Raw genomic sequence first — 20,985 nt, 5'->3', positions numbered from 1 at the left:
GCTGATTAGCACAATATGAGGATACAGTCGCTTTTTGTTTTATTTAATGTTGCCATCATCGCATGGTCATATCCATATGAGCCTTTAAGGGTTTTACAAGTAGGAGAGAATGAGGTAATGGAGGTTCCCGAATCAGAAAAGCTAAACTTACGAAGAAGAGGTGTCAAATTCTTTGATGTGACCAAACACACTTCTTTCTTACCTTTCTTTAACAAGGAGGAAGAGCCAACAGTACCAACGTATAACTATCCTCCTGAGATATCGAACAAAGAAGTAGTGGATGATTCGATTAAGAATATAGACAAGGGCTCTATGCACAAGAACTTGGCAAAGTTTACAAGTTTTTACACCCGTTACTACAAGTCCGATCACGGCTTTGAATCTGCCGAGTGGTTAGCTGCAACTATCGCTAATATTACAAAAGATATTCCGCAAGATACGTTGACTATTGAACATTTTGATCACAAAGAATGGAAGCAATATTCAATTATAGTCCGTGTCACGGGATCTACTACGCCAGAAGATATTATAATAATTGGTTCTCATCAAGATTCTATCAATCTGCTACTGCCATCCATAATGGCAGCTCCAGGTGCGGACGACAATGGGTCAGGCACGGTGACTAATATGGAGGCTCTCAGATTATATACGGAAAATTTTTTGAAGAGAGGATTTAGACCTAACAACACTGTGGAATTTCACTTTTATTCCGCCGAAGAGGGGGGATTGTTGGGTTCTCTTGATGTTTTTACAGCTTATGCCAAACAGAAAAAGCATGTGAGAGCGATGCTTCAGCAAGACATGACGGGATATGTTTCTGATCCAGAAGATGAACATGTGGGGATTGTCACCGACTACACTACTCCCGCATTAACTGATTTTATAAAACTAATTATCAACTCTTATCTATCCATTCCTTACAGGGATACACAATGTGGCTATGCTTGTAGCGATCATGGGAGTGCCACCAGAAACGGATTTCCAGGCTCCTTCGTGATTGAAAGTGAGTTCAAAAAGACTAACAAGTATATTCACAGCACCATGGATACTTTGGACAGATTAAGTCTCGCTCATATGGCGGAACACACAAAAATTGTATTAGGGGTAATCATTGAACTCGGGTCATGGTCCGCTTGGTAAAAGTCAGTAATATGCATACATAACTAATGATGCCTTACCTTGGTGTTCTTTTGTAATATACCTAAACCGATATCACGCTAGTATTTATTTCCCGAATTTTTTTGGCGTATTTCGTCATCTGAAAATAACATAATCAATGAAAGAAATAGAGTCAGTTGCAAAAAGTGCAAGCCAGCGCTAACCGCTCCCGATTTAGTCGCAATATTGATGGCAAACAGTACCAAAAACTGGTTACCCATATAAATTGTTTGGCATTGTTATTATTGTTATAAATTATTATTGTTATTATTATAAATTATTATTAGTATTATACAAAGTTTTCAATTCTGCAACAAGTTGGGCCGCAAAATATGGAGAAAAGCGAAAGTAATTCTGAAGGACTTTATCTCCAAAATATATTAAATGTTCCCCCTCCGCAGCGATTTATTGTGCTCATAATACTTGCCCTTTGGATCTGGACATGGATATTAAAATTCTTCTTGCATAGTAATTTAGACGTATCCCAAGTCATACTCACGAGAGTACCGCACGATATACGTCCAGGTTATACTCTACAGCAATTGCATAGAACAGCTAGAAATTTTGCTTTGAAGATAACAAGGATTATTATACCGTTCCACTTTGCCACTGTGTTCCTTTTTGAGTTCATGAATATTATAGAAGGTCCACTCAAAAATATCATTCTCATCGTATATTTTCTACCATTGATCCAATGTGTCACTATATTTTGGTTTCTGTTGAAAGAGTGCCAGATAATAAAATATTGTACTAGGAGATGTTTGTTGATAGAATCCTCCCCCCGTTCCTTAAGGAATACCTACATTTTAATCTCTGACACGTTGACATCGTTTGCAAAACCATTGATAGACTTCACATTGTTTACCTCTCTAATTTTTAGAGAACCCTTCACACATTTTGATCTATCCGTAGCCCTTCTTCCTGTACTGGTAAGACTACTGCAGTGTTTGAGAGAATACCGTTTACTGCACGAAGCAACTTTACTATTCAATGCATTGAAATACAGTTGTAATCTTCCCATTCTTTTTTGCACCTGGAGATCAAGAGTGTATGAGGGATCCATCAACGAAGAAAGACTACACCACGTTCAAAGATGGTTTATGCTAATTAATTCTTCCTATACGTTATTTTGGGATGTAAGGATGGATTGGTCATTGGACTCGTTAACCTCTTTAAGATCCAGATCCAAAAGTGCCGTCACATTAAAGAAAAAAATGTATCATTCGGCGATTCTCGTTGACTTTTTGCTGAGGTTCTGGTGGCTATGGGTATATTTATCGCAGAATCTGAAATTAGTTGCCGCAGATAGCGACTACATTTTTTTCCAAGGCGAAATGCAGTATTTCGAAGTAATTAGAAGAGGCATATGGGTCGTTTTCAAATTGGACGCAGAGTATTATATTAAGTTTGCAAGCAAATAATTTGTTGGGCAAGCCATATAAAATCATGCAAATGCTGTAAATATTTGTTCTATTTTCCCCGTAGAATGGTTTATTCGATATATTACATATAATAAACGAAAAATACATATGCACAGTATATACTTTTCCAAAAAAAAATCAAACACTGTTTGAGCGTCAAGAAACCCCAGGCGGTGCCCGACGATAATGCGACTGCATTATCTCCTACGCTTGTTGTCGTTTGCCTTTCTTTGGTTTATTCTTCGTTCATTTTTGGTCAAATATCTGAACTTTTTTACTCTTGGCTTCTTCTTTTGTTTCTCATCCACGCCCAGAAACTTCGCGTATTTGGTGGCTCTATTTATGCTTTGTTTGAGTACTTTTTCTGCCTTTTCTAATTTGACATTATTTAGCTGGGCTAAATATTCAAAGTTATCATTGGGTTCCAATGTCTCCAATTCAACAGTAGTTGAGTCATCGTATATTTCCGTGATTGCTCCTTTCTTCAAAATAGGCTTTACGCTACTTTCATTATTGTCGTTATCGCCGTCATCTTTATCAGAATCAAACCCGTGCCAGGATTCATCAGATTCTACCTGCAAATCCTCCGTCTTATCATTTTTCGCATCCTCTATCTCAGCTTCCAAGTTTAAACTCTCTTTAAACGTCTTTAACTGTTCTTCCATCACCTCCTTACGTTCCTGCCGAATCTTCTGTCTTTCTTCAATTTTTCTAAGCCTTTCCTGCTCCTTAATAAACTCTTGTGCTTTCTTTTGTCTTTGAAGCTTTCTCTTGTGAAAGCCAGTCAGATAATCCAAACGAGAATCCTTGTCGAACGTCACCTCATCGGTACCGAATTTCTTTGATTGCTTTGTAGCATAGTTTTTGCCTCTTGTAAGGATTTGCCTATTGGTGTGAACAGCCATAGCAAAAATCGAAAACCTTTAATTCACCCCTCTTGATTCGAGCAGCTACCAGGAACTTGAATATTGCAACTCTCTATTTTTTATCTGCTATTATCTGCTGCTTTGCAGAATCGATCCTCATCACATTTGAAAAATTTCAAATGTGAAAAGTCCCTACTTACCCGTTCGCGGCTCATGAAATCGTGTCCTCTTCAATATAAGACAAGAGTATCAAACAAAGGATATAAGGCAAAATACAACAAATTACCAGTGAATTCCGCATTTCCAAGTCAAATCAAAAACTATTTTCGAGGAAATAATGGCAGGCCCAAGGAATGTGCGTACATTACATGGAAATGGAGGCCGTAATAATGATGTGATGGGCCCAAAAGAATTCTGGTTAAATATCCCCCCAATAACAAGAACTTTATTTACTCTAGCGATCGTTATGACGATCGTCGGCCGGTTGAATCTAATCAATCCGTGGTACTTTATTTATGTTTGGAATTTGACGTTCAAGAAGGTTCAGATATGGAGACTTCTTACTTCTTGTGTAATGCTTTCGTCTCGTGCCATGCCTGCGCTAATGGAACTATATAGTATTTATGACAGGTCCTCACAGTTGGAGCGAGGGCATTTTGGTCCCGGTTTGTCCAATAGACGAGGACCGATGGTAACAGTAGACTATGCCTACTACCTGTGCTTTTGTATACTAGCCATCACTACGGCCACTACAATCATTTATGGGTCCTACTACCCTGTTGTGCTCACCTCTGGGTTCATATCATGCATTACATATACTTGGTCGATCGACAATGCCAACGTGCAGATCATGTTTTATGGTTTGATTCCTGTTTGGGGGAAGTACTTCCCCTTAATTCAATTGTTTATCTCTTTCGTTTTTAATGAGGGTGATTTCGTAATCTCATTGATCGGTTTTACTACAGGGTACCTTTATACATGCTTAGATACCCATACACTGGGGCCAATATGGGGGATGATATCCAGAAAAGCTGATCCAACCTACGGAATCTCGCCCAATGGGAAATTCTCAACGCCATGGTGGTTTACTAGTCTATATGCTCGCATAACGGGTGCCCACAATGAAACTGCAACATTCAACAACAACTTTGCCAATGTGCCATCTTCGCAAAGAGAAACGAGAACTTTTAGTGGAAGAGGTCAACGATTGGGTACGGCCCCTGCAACATTGTCTCAAACCAGTGGCACAGATTCAGGCAGAGCTTCTGGAAGTCAATTAAGAAGTGGCCCATCGAATTTGAACCAATTTCAAGGCCGCGGCCAACGAGTAGGACAAACAAACAGCCCCTCCGACTCACAATAACAACTTTTATCTATTTCTATGTACTTTGCCATTCATTATATACATCAAGAGAGTCTGACATAGTATTTTCGTTGGCATAGCAACCGATTGATAATGAAACATCACTCAAGACGAATTGACAAATGGGCCACTATGGTAAAACAATTCTTTACATGATACCACCAGTATATAGAAAGGTTCTCGTGTTGATGAATTATATAAGAAAGTGAAAATCGATTTCAAGATAATTACTCTTTTTACCTCCTCTTTCATTGTGGTCACCGTTTTTGAACACAACATGCACCAAGATTTTCAAGAAGACGAGCATGAGTATCCAGACATCAGACGCAATCCGCTGCATGAGGTGACCATGACTTCCTACATACTGGGGATTCTTTTAGGTATATTTGTTGGTCTTTTTCCACAAATTAGATTCAAGAATTTTAACCTCTTTATTATTGCCCTGTCCTTATTCCATTTTTTGGAGTATTATATTACAGCTAAATACAATCCTCTTAAGGTACATTCAGAGTCCTTTCTTCTGAACAACGGCAAAAGTTACATGGCGGCACATTCCTTTGCTATTCTGGAATGCCTCGTAGAAAGCTTTCTTTTTCCTGATCTGAAAATTTTTAGCTACTCTCTAGCTACCAAGCTTTGTACAGTACTTGGATGTCTTCTAGTTATTCTGGGACAATATACCAGAACTATTGCTATGCATACTGCGGGACATTCCTTTTCTCATATTGTGAAGACCAAGAAGGAGTCCGATCATGTTTTAGTGAAAACTGGCGTTTACTCCTGGTCAAGACATCCAAGTTATCTTGGGTTCTTTTGGTGGGCAATTGGCACTCAGCTACTGCTTCTAAATCCCCTATCATTGGTTATTTTCATTTTTGTACTTTGGAAATTTTTCAGTGATAGAATTCGTGTGGAAGAAAAATATTTGATAGAGTTCTTTAGCGCGGAATACATAGAATACAAGAATAAGGTTGGTGTCGGAATACCTTTTATATAATAGTAATGATTGTGTTAGTTATGGACTGGATTTTTGTGTTATGTAAGATTTTATCTAATCTTGTGCATCTGTATTTGGTAGGTAATAAATGCTAGGGGAATGCAAACAGTGATATTGCCTTTGAGTATTGAAAAGAAGAAAATATTTCTTTTTCGAACGGAAAATTATAGAAAATGAAGGTCATATGCACAATTACAAAGAAAATATTTCATGAAAGAGCTGGACGGAACCGTCCAATTTTAGCCTCGTTTTTAACCACTGTTGTATTTCTTTCCATAATCTTGCGTTTTCCATGTACCCATTATGGGTGAAGTTGAGGATGTATTAGAAAGTTGTCTTTTTTGGGGCAGTACATTAGAGTAAGGCCTCCTTGGAATGAATGGATTTACAATGAGTCTGGACTTCTGCAACGGTATGGTTGCAGTGTTGGGAGGATTGGGGACACTGTTTTCATTGTTTATCAAAGGAAGCCCAGACTTGTTAGAGTTTGTACGAATTGGGACGTTCTGGGGCAACGTGGGAAGTACAGGCGTAGAATTTTGTCGCCCGACGTCATTCCTCGTGATTGCTTCTGTTGTTGGTAGAGAGTTATTCCTTTGATCAAGCCCATTATTCGACAAAATAGTTGCCCCACGCAATGTTGAATCAGGGAATCTTGTGGTATTCAAACGTGGATCATTAAATCTTGAGTTCACGGTGGAAGGAAAGGACATATCCATATTCTGTTCACGTGGTGGAAAAACTGAAGATTCTTGAGGCTGGACAAATGAATCTGATATCGATGCAGTATAACTGTTGGAATTTATGGGAGGCCTTATTGTTTTATCGGGAACAGTGGATCCCCTGGGATCTAATGAACTCATTCTTATTAAGGGAGGGGTACTGAGAGCGCTCGAACTTGCATTTGAAGCGGTGTTTCTTGGCGTTGGGGATGATACGCTAACATCTGGAGAGATTAAGTGGGATGAATTATCAACAGCAGTCACATTTAAAGGCGTTTTTCCCAGAATGTTCGGCAATTGTTTACCAATATAACTGGAACTGTTTCCGAGGTACTCAGGAATAACCCTGTTTGTCACCGGAGTAGTAGTTTCTGAAGCAACTATGTTATAACTTTTTGGATCCAGGGTTCTCGAGGGTGCACTTGAACCTTTTTCAGTTAGAATATCTGTATTAGTACTTTTAAGGTGATTGCTAGTTATTTCCGCCATAAGTCGATCATCATCATCGTCATCATTATCGTTCATTAAATTTTTAGTATGATTATGACTGGGAGTATTACTGCGACTACCATGATCATGTTTATTATTACTATTACTATCATTATTTTCGATACTATTATTATTATCATTATTATTATTATTGTTATTATTATTATTATTATTATTTTTATTATGACTATCATTATTTTTGATACTATTATTATTGTTATCATTACTATGCCTGTTGCTATCATCATGATTATTAGTAACATGAGGATTATTTCCATTTGGTTCGTCATCATCACTATCGAGATTTATGATAATCGGTTCACTTGGATGTGAAGAAGAACAATGATGATCCGATACTGAAGTACCTTTTTCTGGGCTTCTACTACCATCATTGCTGTCACTGTCGCTGTCATCATCGTCTTCCAATATGGCTGTCCACTTACCATCAGAAGTAAGTTCTACCTGTTCAACGTTTTTTTGACAGTTCTGTAAAATGTCATCAACAAATTCGGAAATTGCTAAATTTTCCAAAGCTATATCAATTTGACATACTGGGCATTGCCACGTAGGAATTTGTAGTTGGGAGTGTAGGAACCATAATGCATCAAAACATTGCAGATGCTTACAATTTATTGATTTTGAAGGGTATTTCATTCTTGTGTACGAAATTGGACATTGCAGACTCATGATAGTAGATGTGGTAGTCAAGCCCATTTCTTCATCCTCCCGAAGTGTTTTTTTCAAGTAAAGTAACGTGGCTTGTTTAATAATTTTTGGATGCTGTAATACTTTTTCCAGGAGTTGCTCCGGAGTGATCATTTCTACAATGTACCCAAATAGCTTGTATTCCTTCGTGGTGAAGGCATATATCAGCTCCACATTGTTTTGTTGAGTATAAGGTTTGAGATGAGGCGTTAAATCCGCCGGCTTAGCTGTGCCCGGCTTACTCTTGAAACCTCTTATATTATCTTTGATTTGAACATTATTGCACCTTAATTCATTTGGGAATGGAAATTGGATGGGTTCATTACCTCGGGATCCTAATGGATTAATCATCCCAGAAAATAAGTATAGCCTGTGTTTGCTATTCGGGTTACTTAATAGATTATAGTCTGCTTTGGACAATTTAAATTTCGCAGAGCACATACCTCTTCCGCCTGTGACTTCCACGTTCATCACTAATTCAGGGATTAGCCTTTGTATTTTGTAAAATGGAGACTCTTTAAAATGAATTGTCGGTACAGCAAAAGATGATGAAGAAGAAGAGGCATCTGGATTTGTAGGTGGTGGTGCACGAGATGTGGAAGATGTGGTAGACGTTTTCCGCCGTTGAGTGGGAGACTGCCTAATAACGGAAGGTGATTGCTGCTGCACCGTGGGAGGCCCCTCCATAGAACGTACTGTGATAGCACTCAATGGGGTACCCTTTCTTAAAGCGTTCCAAAGATCTTTATAAACAGGCAAAGGTTCATTCTTTCTGATCCGTTCTATCAGAAATTTAACGGCTTGAACTCTATAAGGATCAGACTTGCCTACTACTAAAGCGTTCTGCAAGAAATTCCTGATAAGGTCCTGTAGAACGGCCTTGCGACCGGAAACCGGGAAAGATACAGACCTGCAAATATCCTTCAATTCGGACACTTTCAGCAGTTCCATCAGAGTGATGGTTTCCTCCACCTCGTTTCTTAGTTCATTAGTCGGTTCCCTATCAGGCCCAGGCGTTTCATCTTCCCAGTAATCCTCTAAATTTATCATTGAAACAGAATGTATATGGAACACTCAACTGTTTGAGTTGGAGTCTTCTTTTCTTGTGAAATATGGATGAACTCCACTTCATTCTTTCATATTCATATTAAAGATGATACACTTTTCAACTTACTATCTGGTGCGGTGAATGGGTGTATACATTGACTACAGCTCAGGTGACATCTAGGGGCCGTTTAGTGTAAGAATATAAAGTACAATCCAAAAAGGAAAATTATACTTGTTTAAGAAAAGAGGAACCTTCTGCTCGCTCTAAAATGGTAGTTCTAGTGATAGTTTAAAAATGCATTTTCCTTCCGACTTCGAAGATAGATTTCAGCATAAAGACTAAAAGCGTCAGCAAGGATTCGAATGAGTGACTCGTTGCTAGTGACTCTGACCTGTTTTTTATTCCAGCAAGAGGAAAGTTATATAGAGTAGTTTATGAAGAGAAGACACTTCTAAAGTTGAATAACGCTCCTAGCCTCAAGGTTGATGATTTAACTTGCAGCAAGCGCAGGTGAGAGCCAACACACATCAATAATCTTTCCAAAAGCTATGGCCAGAATTGTCGTATTAATTTCGGGCTCAGGTTCCAACTTGCAAGCCTTGATCGATGCCCAAAAGCAGGGCCAATTAGGCGAGGATGCTCATATTGTCTCTGTCATATCTTCCAGCAAGAAGGCATACGGGTTAACTAGGGCAGCGGACAATAATATCCCCACAAAGGTTTGTTCGCTATACCCATATACAAAGGGTATTGCGAAGGAGGACAAAGCCGCAAGGGCCAAGGCAAGATCCCAGTTTGAGAACGACCTCGCAAAACTAGTGCTCGAGGAAAAGCCTGACGTTATCATCTGCGCGGGCTGGTTATTGATCCTTGGATCTACTTTCTTGAGCCAACTGCAATCTGTGCCGATATTAAATCTGCATCCAGCGCTACCAGGTTGTTTCGATGGTACCACACACGCAATTGAAATGGCATGGCGCAAATGTCAGGACGAGAACAAGCCTCTGACGGCCGGATGCATGGTGCACTATGTCATCGAGGAGGTCGACAAGGGTGAGCCATTGGTGGTAAAAAAGCTAGAAATCATACCTGGCGAAGAAACACTAGAGCAGTACGAGCAAAGGGTACACGATGCTGAGCACATCGCGATTGTAGAAGCTACATATAAGGTTTTACAGCAGCTTCACAAATAAGAATAGTTCCCATATTTATACTTTTATATTTGGCATTCTTCAAAGTGAGGCGCGAAACATCTCGCGTCGTAAATCATGATCATGGATTGTGACAAAACGATCTTAAAGGTTTCGAATAAAATGTGTGTAAATACGTATACTTATATATGAATGTGCATGTGTAAACGCTTAATCGTGTTATTGCAAAACTAAAATCAGGCCAGATTGTAGTTTAAACGGTTCTAGTATAACTGGTTTAAGGTGCGGCTCACAACCTGTTACAGGGAGACAAAAACCATGAATATTCTTAAGCATTTCCCAAGCTATGTTGGCCCATCTAAGATTAGGACCTTAGTGATACCAATTGGCCATTGGACGCGAAAAGAGTTTAATAATGCGGTACAGAAACTTTCTGAATTCAACGAAATTCATCTGTCTGATGTAACCCCCATTGACAGCCCTATCTTCACACCGCAAGGCTTTCCACATGGGAAGTTATTTTTCGACTTCTTGACCATAGATCATGACGATGCATTGGAGTTGTTTCTGTATGATTTTGAGCCATTTCGGAAAACATTTGTCATTATTGGGCTGGTAAACGATTACAGTGACCCCTTGACCAATTTGAATTTCATGAAGGAGAAGTATCCAACTTTGATTTCACCGAATTTGGTGTACGCTTCATCTACACCCACTAAAGAGCTTGAGCAAACCATAGATACGATGGAAAATGTATTCGCATCTTCTCCAGATATGCAGAAAAACATAGAAACGATTATGTGCGACATAGCAAGGAACTTTTTAACCGCATTGAACAGCTATTACTCTTCCTATAAACATGTTACTTTGAGGTCGCCGGGTGCGATTGGTGGGAATGCGGTATTGAAAACAACTCTAATAAGACAGAACAGTTACACATCTTCGTCATCCAGCACACCCATGTCAGCGGTACAATCTTCCGTCTCAAGTTCATCGAAGGCAGGCTCAGTTACTACTGCTTCTAAGAGGTTATCTTCCTTTGAGATGACTACCAATAGTTTAAAGAGATCCGCTTCTCTAAAGCTAGCTACCACGCTTTCCACATCTGAGAATAGGTCTCAACAAAAATCATTGGGCAGACAAATGAAAATTTTGGGCAATTTCCAATTGCTGGCAGGAAGGTACGTTGATGCGTTGAACAGCTTTGTTGATGCGATCACAACTTTGTACAAAGTGCGTGACTACTTATGGTTGGGTTCTGCTCTTGACGGTATTTCGATCTGCTTTTTACTTCTATCTTATCTCGGTTTGTCATACCAGATTCCACAAATTGTGAGTCTCATTTGTCCTGTGGAGAAGCTCAATTTTGAATCTAGCTCAACGGGGATTTCGCCTGTAGATTCCAATAGTAAAGCCACAGCAAGCACGACGGCGTCAAGCACACCAAGGAACAGCATATCTATAGCTGCTATGCAGTCACCTAGAAATTCCATTATGTCTTTATCTGCCCCAGCATTAAATATTGATGTAGAAAACATCAACCTCCCGTTATTAATTAAATGCATATCTGACAAAGTCTTGTATTATTATGATTTAAGTTTGATGCACAATAGTGAATATGCTCCGCAAGTGGTTTATTGCGAGTTTTTACTGAAGACTTTAACTTTCATGACATCGTGTTATAAGAGTTCAGAGTTTTCAAAGGACGTTCTGGACAATATTGTGAAAAACCAACACAGGGCCTTGTCAGATATCCCTAATAGTCCGATGTTCCCAAGGTTTGAAGTTTATTTCTATAGCAATAAATTGTTCGAATTACAATTGAAGGAAATGCAAGTTGAGGCTCAAATTAAAATATACTCTACTATGGCGGAAGTTTATCGCCTTTTGGGATACAAAAGAAAGCAATTATTCGTGTTAAGATTGCTGATGGTTGCTCTTTTGGCGACTCCGAATAAGATAGCATGGCATCCTGACTACAGGACCTTGATAGATACCATCATAGAACTCCTCAACATCAATGAAAGCGAGGCCAAAATCAATGTAGATGATCCGTCTCAATCTACTTGGTTGATCCTACAGAAAAAGATCCTACAACTATGCATTAAAGTTTCAAGAAAAATCAATGACTTCGAATATGTCGCTAAATTTAGCTCGATACTAATTACGAAATATACGCATCTGTTAAATCAGTCGGAACAAGATGCCTTGTTTAAAGAATATATTCAACCATCAATTACCAACGAGTCTATCACAAGTTATTGGGATCCCTTCATTCTGAGGGAAGTTGTTATAAATAGAATATTGGATAGTGACCCCACTTCAAACGAAATCCCATTAGAGTCAGATGTTAGCAGCCTTGAAAGCCTAGAAAATAGACAAAAGACACAGGATATTAATCCGCAGGAAGTTTTCAACCCTTTCAAACGGGTTCAACCAACTTCTTTTGTTTCTAATAACAGCACCAAAGTTCCTATTTTAGTATTTTTAGTTGGCGATAAGGCTGAATTCACCTGCAGGGTTCAAAATCCTTTCAAATTTGATTTTACGATCAATGATATTCAACTAGATGAGGAAATATCTGAATTTTGTGAGATTGATAGAAAAGCTGTAAGTTATTCAGGGCCATATAATGTTAAAGCCGAGTCAATAAGATCCATCACATTGCCTTTGATTATTAAAAAGCCAACATACAAAAAAATCTACGAGATTTCATGCCTAAAAATCTCTATCCTAAAACTACCGCTTCAGAAATTCGATATTATAAACGATTCTAGAAGATCGAATCCTGTTGAAGAAGAGGCAGAATACAGTAAATGTATATACGGAAAATTAAAAATTAAAATCCTGCCTGAACAACCACAATTAGAACTATTGAGTACTTCCAAGATGACAAGAAACTCATGGATGATGCTGGATGGTACCAAAACTGATTTTCATATAACGGTGAGAAATAAATCACTGAGCTGTGCAATAAATCATATTAAGATCATACCAATGAATAATATTGAGCAAATGTTGAAACCTGATTATTGGAAAAAAATGCCACCAGATGACTTGTACATCATGGAAAAACAGCTAGATTGGCTCTCTAAGTCTTGTGTACGTATTATTAAATTACCAACGGTAATCAAGCCAAATGAAACCATCACATTTGATTTGGAATTAGATAATACTGCTGTTCCATTTAATTTCACCGGATTTGACTTATTGATCGAATACGGTATGAGCGCTACTGATGAATCCTGCATTTATTTAAAAAAGTTATCAATACCATATGAAGTAACATTGAGAAGAACAATTGAAGTACCAAGTATGGACATCATACCGCTAAATGAACTCTTCAGCTCGCAAGTTGAAAATGTTGATTGGATTGAGTATGTAATGAGCAAAATACGTGCAGAATCTAACCTCCACTCTAGAGATTTTATATTGTTATTATTAGACTTCAGAAATTCTTGGATTGACGGAATAAAATTGAATGTTCAATTTGAAGATTTCACTAGTAATGAGTATCATGTAGAGGCAAGCCATACCTCGAGAATTATTGTTCCTATTAAAAAAATTGATTACAAAAAGTATAATTTTGAGAATACACCTATACCAAGAATCTATCCAGGCCGACAATTTATTCAAAGTGGTTTAAACGAAGAACAGACTATAGAAATGAGACAAAAATTTTGGTGTCGCGAACATATCATTTCAAAGCTTAAATGTAACTGGAAATTAACCACAGACCAATCTGTAACAGGTTCGGTGGATTTCAATAAGTTCATAGAAAAGTTTGATCACAAGATGGTCTACACGATATACCCCGGGAGATTATTTTACGGAGTGCAGCTATTGCTTGATGAGCCAAAAGTCAAAGTAGGGGAAATAATAAACTTGAAGATAATAACAGAGCCGACTAGTACATGTAGAAGAAAACAAAATTCTACTGTAAATTTTTTGGACATCGTGATTTTCGACAGCAAGACATCAAAAATATTACCAAGATCGAACAGACGAATTTTGTATAATGGTTCGTTAACTAAACCAATCAGTACAACCAAAGTTTCTGAAATTAACTTAGAAATTATTCCAATTGAAAAAGGCCGGTACGAGTTTAGCGTTTGCATCTCCAAATCAAACAACCAAGATGGAATAATCCAGTTCGACTCTGAAAACGTTATCTTGTCTGTTATTTAGTGTTAAATGCATTTCTATAAACTACTATATAGAATATAGATAATATAAAACGAAAAGAGCCTGATGTTGAAAGTTATGTTTCCTCGAAAAGTAAACAATGATATGTTTAGCGTTCCTAAACTTTAGCTTAAAGAAATGGTGGTTAAAGTGAAAGTATGAAACAGTAGGTATTATTTTAATATAAATGAAAATTAAGTAATTTCTCCCCAGTAGAGAGAATAGAATATAATAAAAAGATAATATAACTAAAAAAAAGGAAAATAACGTCATCACTTCTTGGGTTTTTCGGAAATCTTACCGTTCTTCTTGGGTACCCTGGATAACCAATACAAGAATGTTGCAGCGATATAATCAAAAGCAATATAGCAGATAAAAATACCGTAATTTCTCCATCTTCTGTAATAATGAGAACTGAAAGTGGCCAAAAAGGCATTGGTGGTGGATACCGCACAGAAACTACATATATCTGTTGCAGACGGGTCACTCAAGTAGCCTGTTCCGGCCAACTTGATATATGATGCCATATAGTCACCGCAGGTGGTTCCAGATGGTGGAGTAAATTTTACCATTTCATAATTTGAACACTTAACGTCCACATTAGCCACACCAAGGGCTAATAATGCATCGATCATATAAGTTAGGGGTGACACTCTATACATAAAGATCCAAAATCTTGGCATAACCTTAGGGGTAGCCATAACACCACAGAAAGATAATGCCATCGTGAACAATAGCGTTCCCATATGTGCCGCTGTTTCAGCAACTTCATTGAAAGAAATCATTAACAAACCCATCGAACCAATGTAGACGTAGAAGGCAATAGAAAATAACCAAAACAAAGCACCTCTCTCATGGAGTTGACCAGCAGCTGAGGCGTTCGCATAAAATCCAACCGCGTAATAGTAAATACAATAAGCAATCGTACCCGCTAAAATATTCCATGGGATTTCAACAATGATTTGAGAGAGGAAAAACGCAAGCCACGAAAATGTTCTTGAAGGACGTTCTCTTGCCTCATACAAATCCCTTTGCTGCACGAAAGATGGTAGATACTGTTGTAGTATAGGATTGAAAATAACCGTATACATGAATATTGATAACATTTGGTTTTGTAGTCCCTGTAAACTTCTGTCAGCCTTGAAAAAAGTGAACCCAATAAAAACTTGGTTGAAAATAGTCAAAATAAATTTCGACCATAAATAATCTGGTGATCTCCAGTATTGTTGGAACAAACGAATGGTAACCATTTTAAATTGGTAGTATAAAGATGCAGCAAAAGGTTTATGTTCTTCTGCAGTTGGTTCTTTTGACCTGCCTGGTAAATTCTTTTCCATCCAATCCAATTCTTCCTGAACAGCTTTGTATTCATCTGAGTTTCTCCAGACTTCATTATAATCTTGCGTAGCGTGAGAACCAGGAGCGGCACCTACAACCTCTAACATCCATTCGGCAGGGTTTGCATCAGGTGGACATTTGTGAGCTCCTTTACTTTCAAAATAATCGATCATAGTTTTGCACCCTTCACCTAAATCGCCGAAATATACAGTTTGGCCCCCTTTCTGTAAAAATAATAATCTATCAAACTGCTGCATTAATATAGCAGAAGGTTGATGGATAGTACACAAAATTGCTTGACCGTGGGTAGCTAGTTTCCTCATAAGTTGGCAAGTGTCCCAAGCAGTTTGTGAATCCAGGCCTGAAGTTGGTTCATCCAAAAAAACCAAAAGTTTAGGCCTTGCCGCTAGTTCAACACCAATAGTAAGTCTTTTTCTTTGTTCGACATTTAGACCTTCACCTGCAACACCAACAACAGCATCTGAATATTGTTGCATTTCCAAAATTTTGATAACTTCTTCCACGTACCTATTTTTTTCTTCAATAGAAACTGACGAAGGCTGACGTAAATAAGCTGAAAATCTCAAAGATTCTCTTACTGTAGCCGTTTTCAAATGTAAATCCTGTTGTTGACAATAACCAATAGATCTAGGGAATGATTCGTCACGGAGACGACCATCGACAAAAATATTACCAGTAATAACACCCATGGTGACTCTTTCAGCCAAACAATCCAGTAAAGTTGTTTTACCTGCACCTGACGCCCCCATTAAGGCAGTCAAAGTGCCTGGTTTTACCCAACCATCTACGTTATTTAAGATACGTCTTTGACCTCCTTTTATAGGAACATCATAGCATAAATCACGCCAGTGGAAAATTGCTTCAGATTTGGAAAGTCCTAATCCGGCATTATCTGAAGAGCTATCCGATCCCTCAGAACTATCATCTAGTATTTTTTTTTCTGTTGTAGCGGAATCTGGAGAACTGCCTGCATTATTTTCAATATCTCCAGGCCTATGCTTTTCTTGTAATTTACCTTCCTTTTTCAATTGCTTGATCTTAGATCTTAGGAACACAACCATTTCACCCTTTTGTTTAGCACCTTCATTATACTCACAAAGAATTAGATAAACAAAGAAAAAGAAAACAACATATGCCATACCAATACCGAACCCACGCCACTTATGTTTGTGCTCATAATCGTAACTTTCCTTCAAGAAGTCATCACCCAACACATAGTCGTTACCTGGATAAGCACCAACTGCGGAACAGACGCGTTGAGTACCTGTGATGTTCTGATAAGCAGGGCCAGCAGGGATGTATTGGGCACAAGGGAATCTACGGTCATGGAATTCATTGATCATTAAAGATTCAAACAGGTAGGCTAGCGGGTTGATATACCAAATCCAAATGGACCAACCTAAAATCTTCGTTTTAGGGATGGCAAACCCTGTATACATAGAAATTGCCAATAATAACATTGAAGCGGGGACCATGGCCTCCTGTAATGTTTTGGTCAAGGAGCCCACGCATCTAAATAAATGGGATAAAGTGAATGTGGCAATGACATTAATTAAAAAATAAAAGAAAAAGACACCACCGTTTCTCCTGAAATCAACTAGGAAATAAAAGATGATGTTGAAGCAGACAGCAGTGATCAATTTTGGCGGCATTTCTGACAAAACAGACGCAAATGCGTCAGCGCTTGGATGATACAAGGAATAAGTTCTGTGTTTTTCAGTTATAGGTCTTGTTTCATACAAACTAAAGATTTCCAAAAGACACGAAAATGCATTAAATAAAATAGCAAAAAACATTGCAGCACCACGGAAATAGAAAGTGGAAGTATCGTTTTTCTTCATCACTTTATAAAACATAGAACCCAAGATGAAAGCCATGACAGAGTTACCGATGACTTGCCACAAAGTAACACTAGCACTTTGCTTCATTCTCCAGAAATTTCTAATCAACAAGTATTTGACTTGCATTCCGTAGTTGACAACGTATGGAGAGGAAGGTGGTGCCCTTTTTGCCTGTTTAGCGTGGTGAGCATCCCTGATAATATTGCGTGCTTCATCTGTGTTTTTCTCTAATGTAGAGTCTATATCCTTGATTAAATTTTTGTAGCTTTCTGATTGTAGCCAATATTCGGCCATATCCTTTGGCGTTTGAGGCACTCTAGTACCTTTTTCGATAAATTCTTTGCTAATAATTCTTTCAGTAGGACTTGTAATTGAAGTTAAAAAATCTGCAGTGGTCTGTCTGGGAGGACAATAGTAGCCCATGTCTTGGAAATATTTCTTTGCATCCTTAGCGGGCCCAAAATAAAGCTGGTAACCATCATCCAGGACACAGACCTTATCAAAAAGATCATAAGCATCCTGAGAACATTGATAGATGGCCACAGTAGCCGCGGTCTTTCCAATGTCAGCCTGGGTTTTTAAAGCACGGATGAATTCTAAAGCAGTAGCAGAGTCCAAACCTCTGGTGGCATTATCCCAACATTGAAATCTGGCGCCGCAGATTGCGACTTCCGCAATGGATACACGCTTTCTTTCACCACCAGAAACACCTCTGACTAGATCGTTTCCGACCTTGGTGTCCCTTGTATGCGAAAGACCATATGTGGCCATTGCAACTTCTGTCACGTGATTGGCGTACGCTTCTCTATCAACACCCTTGATACGATTTTGCGGCGTTTTCATCCTTGCCACGGTGAAAAGCGTCTGGTACACGGTAAGATGCGGTAAATGAATATCTGATTCCGCATTGTAAACGACTTCACCACGGTAATGTTTCCTGATATCCGAGCTTGACAAACCGTTGTAAGAGACAATGGAGTCTTTTGCGATCTTGAACCCGTGCGAATTAGAAGATATGGATTTTAGCAGCGTAGTACAACCTGACCCTGGTCTCCCAAGAACAACCAACAGTTCACCGGGATTAAGACAACCATCCATGGGTTTCAGGATCTGAAAAGTGTCCTCTTCTTTACTGGGCTTCAGTAATCTGAGCCCTTTCGTAAGCAGCTTTGGTACGATGTTAGCGAAAGTTGACTGGTATGACACATCGGCGGAGTCTCCGGAGGCGCTTAGATTCTTCCATACACAACCGAGTGAGTATGGTTTATAGAAATCCGGGTCCGAAGTACAAATATTTGCCATGTTCTGTACCCACGCCGTACTGGAGAATTGATCACTGTTAGGGTCCAATTTGGGATTGTATCCCGGGGTGTCCGGGTTAGTGAACACCGGGTTCACACCTTCCATGTCCGTAGAAAATACGGATCTCGAGTCCGCATTGTGCGCATTATGGTTGCTGGAAGAGCTATTGTTTGAGTTAGCAGTGTATAGTAAACTCTGCGATGTGAGTGTTCTAGCCAACTCATGCACCCTTTCCGCGGCTTCGCTGTCGAAACCGCGGTATGGATGCTGTCCAATGGATTGGGCGGCAGAGTTCGAGCTCGAGCTTGAGCTCGAGCTCCGCGAATTTCGTTCCTCTACGTCTCTGATATCTGATGACATAGGTTTTTGATAATTATAAGTGTGTTTGCTTGTGTGTGTGTGTGTTTATATATTCGTATAGTAACTGTTATACGCTAATAGTATTAGTGATGTGATGTTCTTAACAGTAGTATACTTGAATACTGCATATGACGTATCTACAACAAGACTAGCAAATCTCTTTACAGCAACATAAGAAGGCAATTTGGTCCAGGTAGAGAGCTCCTGCTTATATATTCCTCAGATGTACATGCTCCCTTTCCGATCCCTACTACCAAAGTCTCGCACAGCAGTAGCAGTATTCTTTTCCCTCATCGTCTTACCATCGTGCCATACCTTAACCCCGGCACCGTGCGTTGCAGATCCGCCCCTCGCGGACCCGCTCGAGACTCTCCGCGGAACGAGCATGCGGACGGCTCCGCGCCACTGTCTCCGCAGGCATCCGTGCATGGCATCCCGCGGAAGCGACCCTGAAAATAATAAGTAAAGCAACCAATGTTCTTGCTCTTTGCGCGAACAAAAATAAAAAAAGAACAGAAATACAGGCCACCTTCCAGGGCAGGGGAAGGGGATGCCATCATCATTCTTTTCTTCCGTAAGGCATGTTCTACAGCCACTTCATATATTTTTGCGTTTGTTGCTCGGAAAAAGTAATGTTCTTAATTTTCTTTCTTTTTTTTTTTTTCTGTTTAGAGATTATGTAGTTTGCTCCGTATATACAAGTGTGAGGGGTGCAAGATGCTTATCTGGGTATTTGCGTGTGGGTTAACGAAGGGGTGGAATGGGAAACCTTCTAATGTAGATCTTCTATGTACCTGTTCAGGGCAATTAGTTTATCTGCGCGCTGCAGTTCGGCGGCGTGACGCTCTCGCTTATTGTCTATCTCTCGTTTTAAGAAGCGAGGTATAAAAGGCTGGGCCACCCGTTCGTAAGGCCCCACGACTCCGTCGAATGCTGTGCCGGGTTTGTTGGCGTCTGAGCCCAAGCAGTTAAGTCTTTCTTCACGGTACTTTTCCATGTTGTCAGGCGTGGTGCTGTCCCAGAAGGAGTTTTCGTCCGGACGGGGTTCTTCGGGCCAAATGAAGGGTTCTTCCATCTCGATAGTCATTTTCTTGATCTGCGGTTCTCTAAACCGCGTCGTCTGTAGGTTCATACGGTTAAACTTCCCATGAAGCAGCTGCGTCGTAATGTTCATTGCTCTTAAGCCGTAGATATGATAAAGATAGTCTCTGAGATCCAGTTTGTTGAACGATTTTGGGACGATGAATTTTGCTTGATACGGTGTGTGCTTCGCGTTGGGCCTCAAGAGGATGATCCTGGCCTTGGGAAAGTAGACTTTGTTACCTCCAACTTTGAAATGCTCCTTTCCCTGCTCTATGCCCGCCTTTGTCCACTTATAAATCTTCTCGCTTACGTTTATATCTACTTCGCGATCGCTGCCGCTTTTGTCGAGTATTTTGGAGGAACTCTCCACCACTGAGGCTAGTGATCTTATTGGAACCTGCTCTGGCTTGCAACTTCCTACTGCAAGTGTTTTTTGCAAAGGATACAACATATTCTTCGTTCCAACCGTCAATCGTGGCATATTCTGTGTTGGTGTTGCGTACTTTTTATTTTTATTTTATTTTTTTTTCTGTTGGAGCCTGCTAATCAAAGCACATTATTTGTTAGTAGCGTTACGTTCTCCACAAGAAATGTATGTACATTTCAAGTTCTAATACCATCGTTTTCCCTTTTTCATCGAGAAAATTCGTATAACGCGATTACGTATTAAGTGATCTTCTGTGGGTTTCAACGGCTATTTTGAAAAATACAAGGAAAATAAATGCGGTATTCCTATATCCCAGTGAAAATGCCAATAACGTAGACAAGCTCACTTCGTCGATTTATTCTCTAACATTGGGTCGATCAGGTCTGTCCACCTATCTCTTCTCCCAGAATATCATAGCCTTTCTTTTTCCGTTTCTCCTCCTACACCATTCTCCTTTGCGATTAGACAGTGGGAAAGTCCAAGAATAGATTCACATTTCAACCACTGT

General features: G+C 39.3%; 10 protein-coding genes across 10 annotated transcripts, besides 1 other annotated feature; 6 read left to right on the top strand and 4 right to left on the bottom strand.

Annotated features, from left to right (window-relative positions):
* Positions 1-15: 15 nt before the first annotated feature.
* Positions 16-1,140, top strand: YDR415C (putative aminopeptidase; the record flags this gene model as incomplete). Its single annotated transcript, NM_001180723.1, has 1 exon — positions 16-1,140. The coding sequence occupies one exon, from the start codon at positions 16-18 to the stop codon at positions 1,138-1,140; it is 1,125 nt and encodes a 374-aa protein (NP_010703.1).
* Positions 1,141-1,490: 350 nt separating this feature from the next.
* ERD1 (Erd1p) lies at positions 1,491-2,579 on the top strand (the record flags this gene model as incomplete). Its single annotated transcript, NM_001180722.4, has 1 exon — positions 1,491-2,579. One exon carries the CDS (start codon positions 1,491-1,493, stop codon positions 2,577-2,579), a length of 1,089 nt encoding a protein of 362 aa, NP_010702.4.
* A 197-nt stretch (positions 2,580-2,776) lies between these two features.
* On the bottom strand, positions 2,777-3,484 carry RRP17 (rRNA-processing protein RRP17; the record flags this gene model as incomplete). Its single annotated transcript, NM_001180720.3, has 1 exon — positions 2,777-3,484. The coding sequence occupies one exon, from the start codon at positions 3,482-3,484 to the stop codon at positions 2,777-2,779; it is 708 nt and encodes a 235-aa protein (NP_010700.3).
* Positions 3,485-3,782: 298 nt separating this feature from the next.
* On the top strand, positions 3,783-4,808 carry DFM1 (Dfm1p; the record flags this gene model as incomplete). Its single annotated transcript, NM_001180719.1, has 1 exon — positions 3,783-4,808. The coding sequence occupies one exon, from the start codon at positions 3,783-3,785 to the stop codon at positions 4,806-4,808; it is 1,026 nt and encodes a 341-aa protein (NP_010699.1).
* A 277-nt stretch (positions 4,809-5,085) lies between these two features.
* On the top strand, positions 5,086-5,805 carry STE14 (protein-S-isoprenylcysteine carboxyl O-methyltransferase; the record flags this gene model as incomplete). The annotated part of the gene is made up of 1 exon (NM_001180718.1): positions 5,086-5,805. One exon carries the CDS (start codon positions 5,086-5,088, stop codon positions 5,803-5,805), a length of 720 nt encoding a protein of 239 aa, NP_010698.1.
* A 251-nt stretch (positions 5,806-6,056) lies between these two features.
* Positions 6,057-8,771, bottom strand: SIZ1 (SUMO ligase SIZ1; the record flags this gene model as incomplete). The annotated part of the gene is made up of 1 exon (NM_001180717.3): positions 6,057-8,771. The coding sequence occupies one exon, from the start codon at positions 8,769-8,771 to the stop codon at positions 6,057-6,059; it is 2,715 nt and encodes a 904-aa protein (NP_010697.3).
* Positions 8,772-9,113: 342 nt separating this feature from the next.
* Positions 9,114-9,136: a sequence feature (ETC1; Chromosome-organizing-clamp; tethers chromosomal regions to the nuclear periphery; binds TFIIIC transcription factor but does not recruit RNA Polymerase III; located between divergently transcribed genes ADE8 and SIZ1).
* Positions 9,137-9,317: 181 nt separating this feature from the next.
* On the top strand, positions 9,318-9,962 carry ADE8 (phosphoribosylglycinamide formyltransferase; the record flags this gene model as incomplete). Its single annotated transcript, NM_001180716.3, has 1 exon — positions 9,318-9,962. One exon carries the CDS (start codon positions 9,318-9,320, stop codon positions 9,960-9,962), a length of 645 nt encoding a protein of 214 aa, NP_010696.3.
* A 276-nt stretch (positions 9,963-10,238) lies between these two features.
* On the top strand, positions 10,239-14,108 carry TRS120 (TRAPPII-specific subunit TRS120; the record flags this gene model as incomplete). Its single annotated transcript, NM_001180715.1, has 1 exon — positions 10,239-14,108. The coding sequence occupies one exon, from the start codon at positions 10,239-10,241 to the stop codon at positions 14,106-14,108; it is 3,870 nt and encodes a 1,289-aa protein (NP_010695.1).
* Positions 14,109-14,377: 269 nt separating this feature from the next.
* Positions 14,378-18,967, bottom strand: PDR15 (ATP-binding cassette multidrug transporter PDR15; the record flags this gene model as incomplete). The annotated part of the gene is made up of 1 exon (NM_001180714.1): positions 14,378-18,967. One exon carries the CDS (start codon positions 18,965-18,967, stop codon positions 14,378-14,380), a length of 4,590 nt encoding a protein of 1,529 aa, NP_010694.1.
* Positions 18,968-19,739: 772 nt separating this feature from the next.
* Positions 19,740-20,531, bottom strand: MRP20 (mitochondrial 54S ribosomal protein YmL41; the record flags this gene model as incomplete). Its single annotated transcript, NM_001180713.3, has 1 exon — positions 19,740-20,531. One exon carries the CDS (start codon positions 20,529-20,531, stop codon positions 19,740-19,742), a length of 792 nt encoding a protein of 263 aa, NP_010693.3.
* Positions 20,532-20,985: the final 454 nt, after the last annotated feature.

Source organism: Saccharomyces cerevisiae, chromosome IV, assembly GCF_000146045.2.
Source record: "Saccharomyces cerevisiae S288C chromosome IV, complete sequence".
Taxonomy (NCBI): Eukaryota; Fungi; Ascomycota; class Saccharomycetes; order Saccharomycetales; family Saccharomycetaceae; genus Saccharomyces; species Saccharomyces cerevisiae.
Note: the sequence above shows the minus strand (reverse complement) of the source record. Positions and strands in the feature narration are given on the sequence as shown.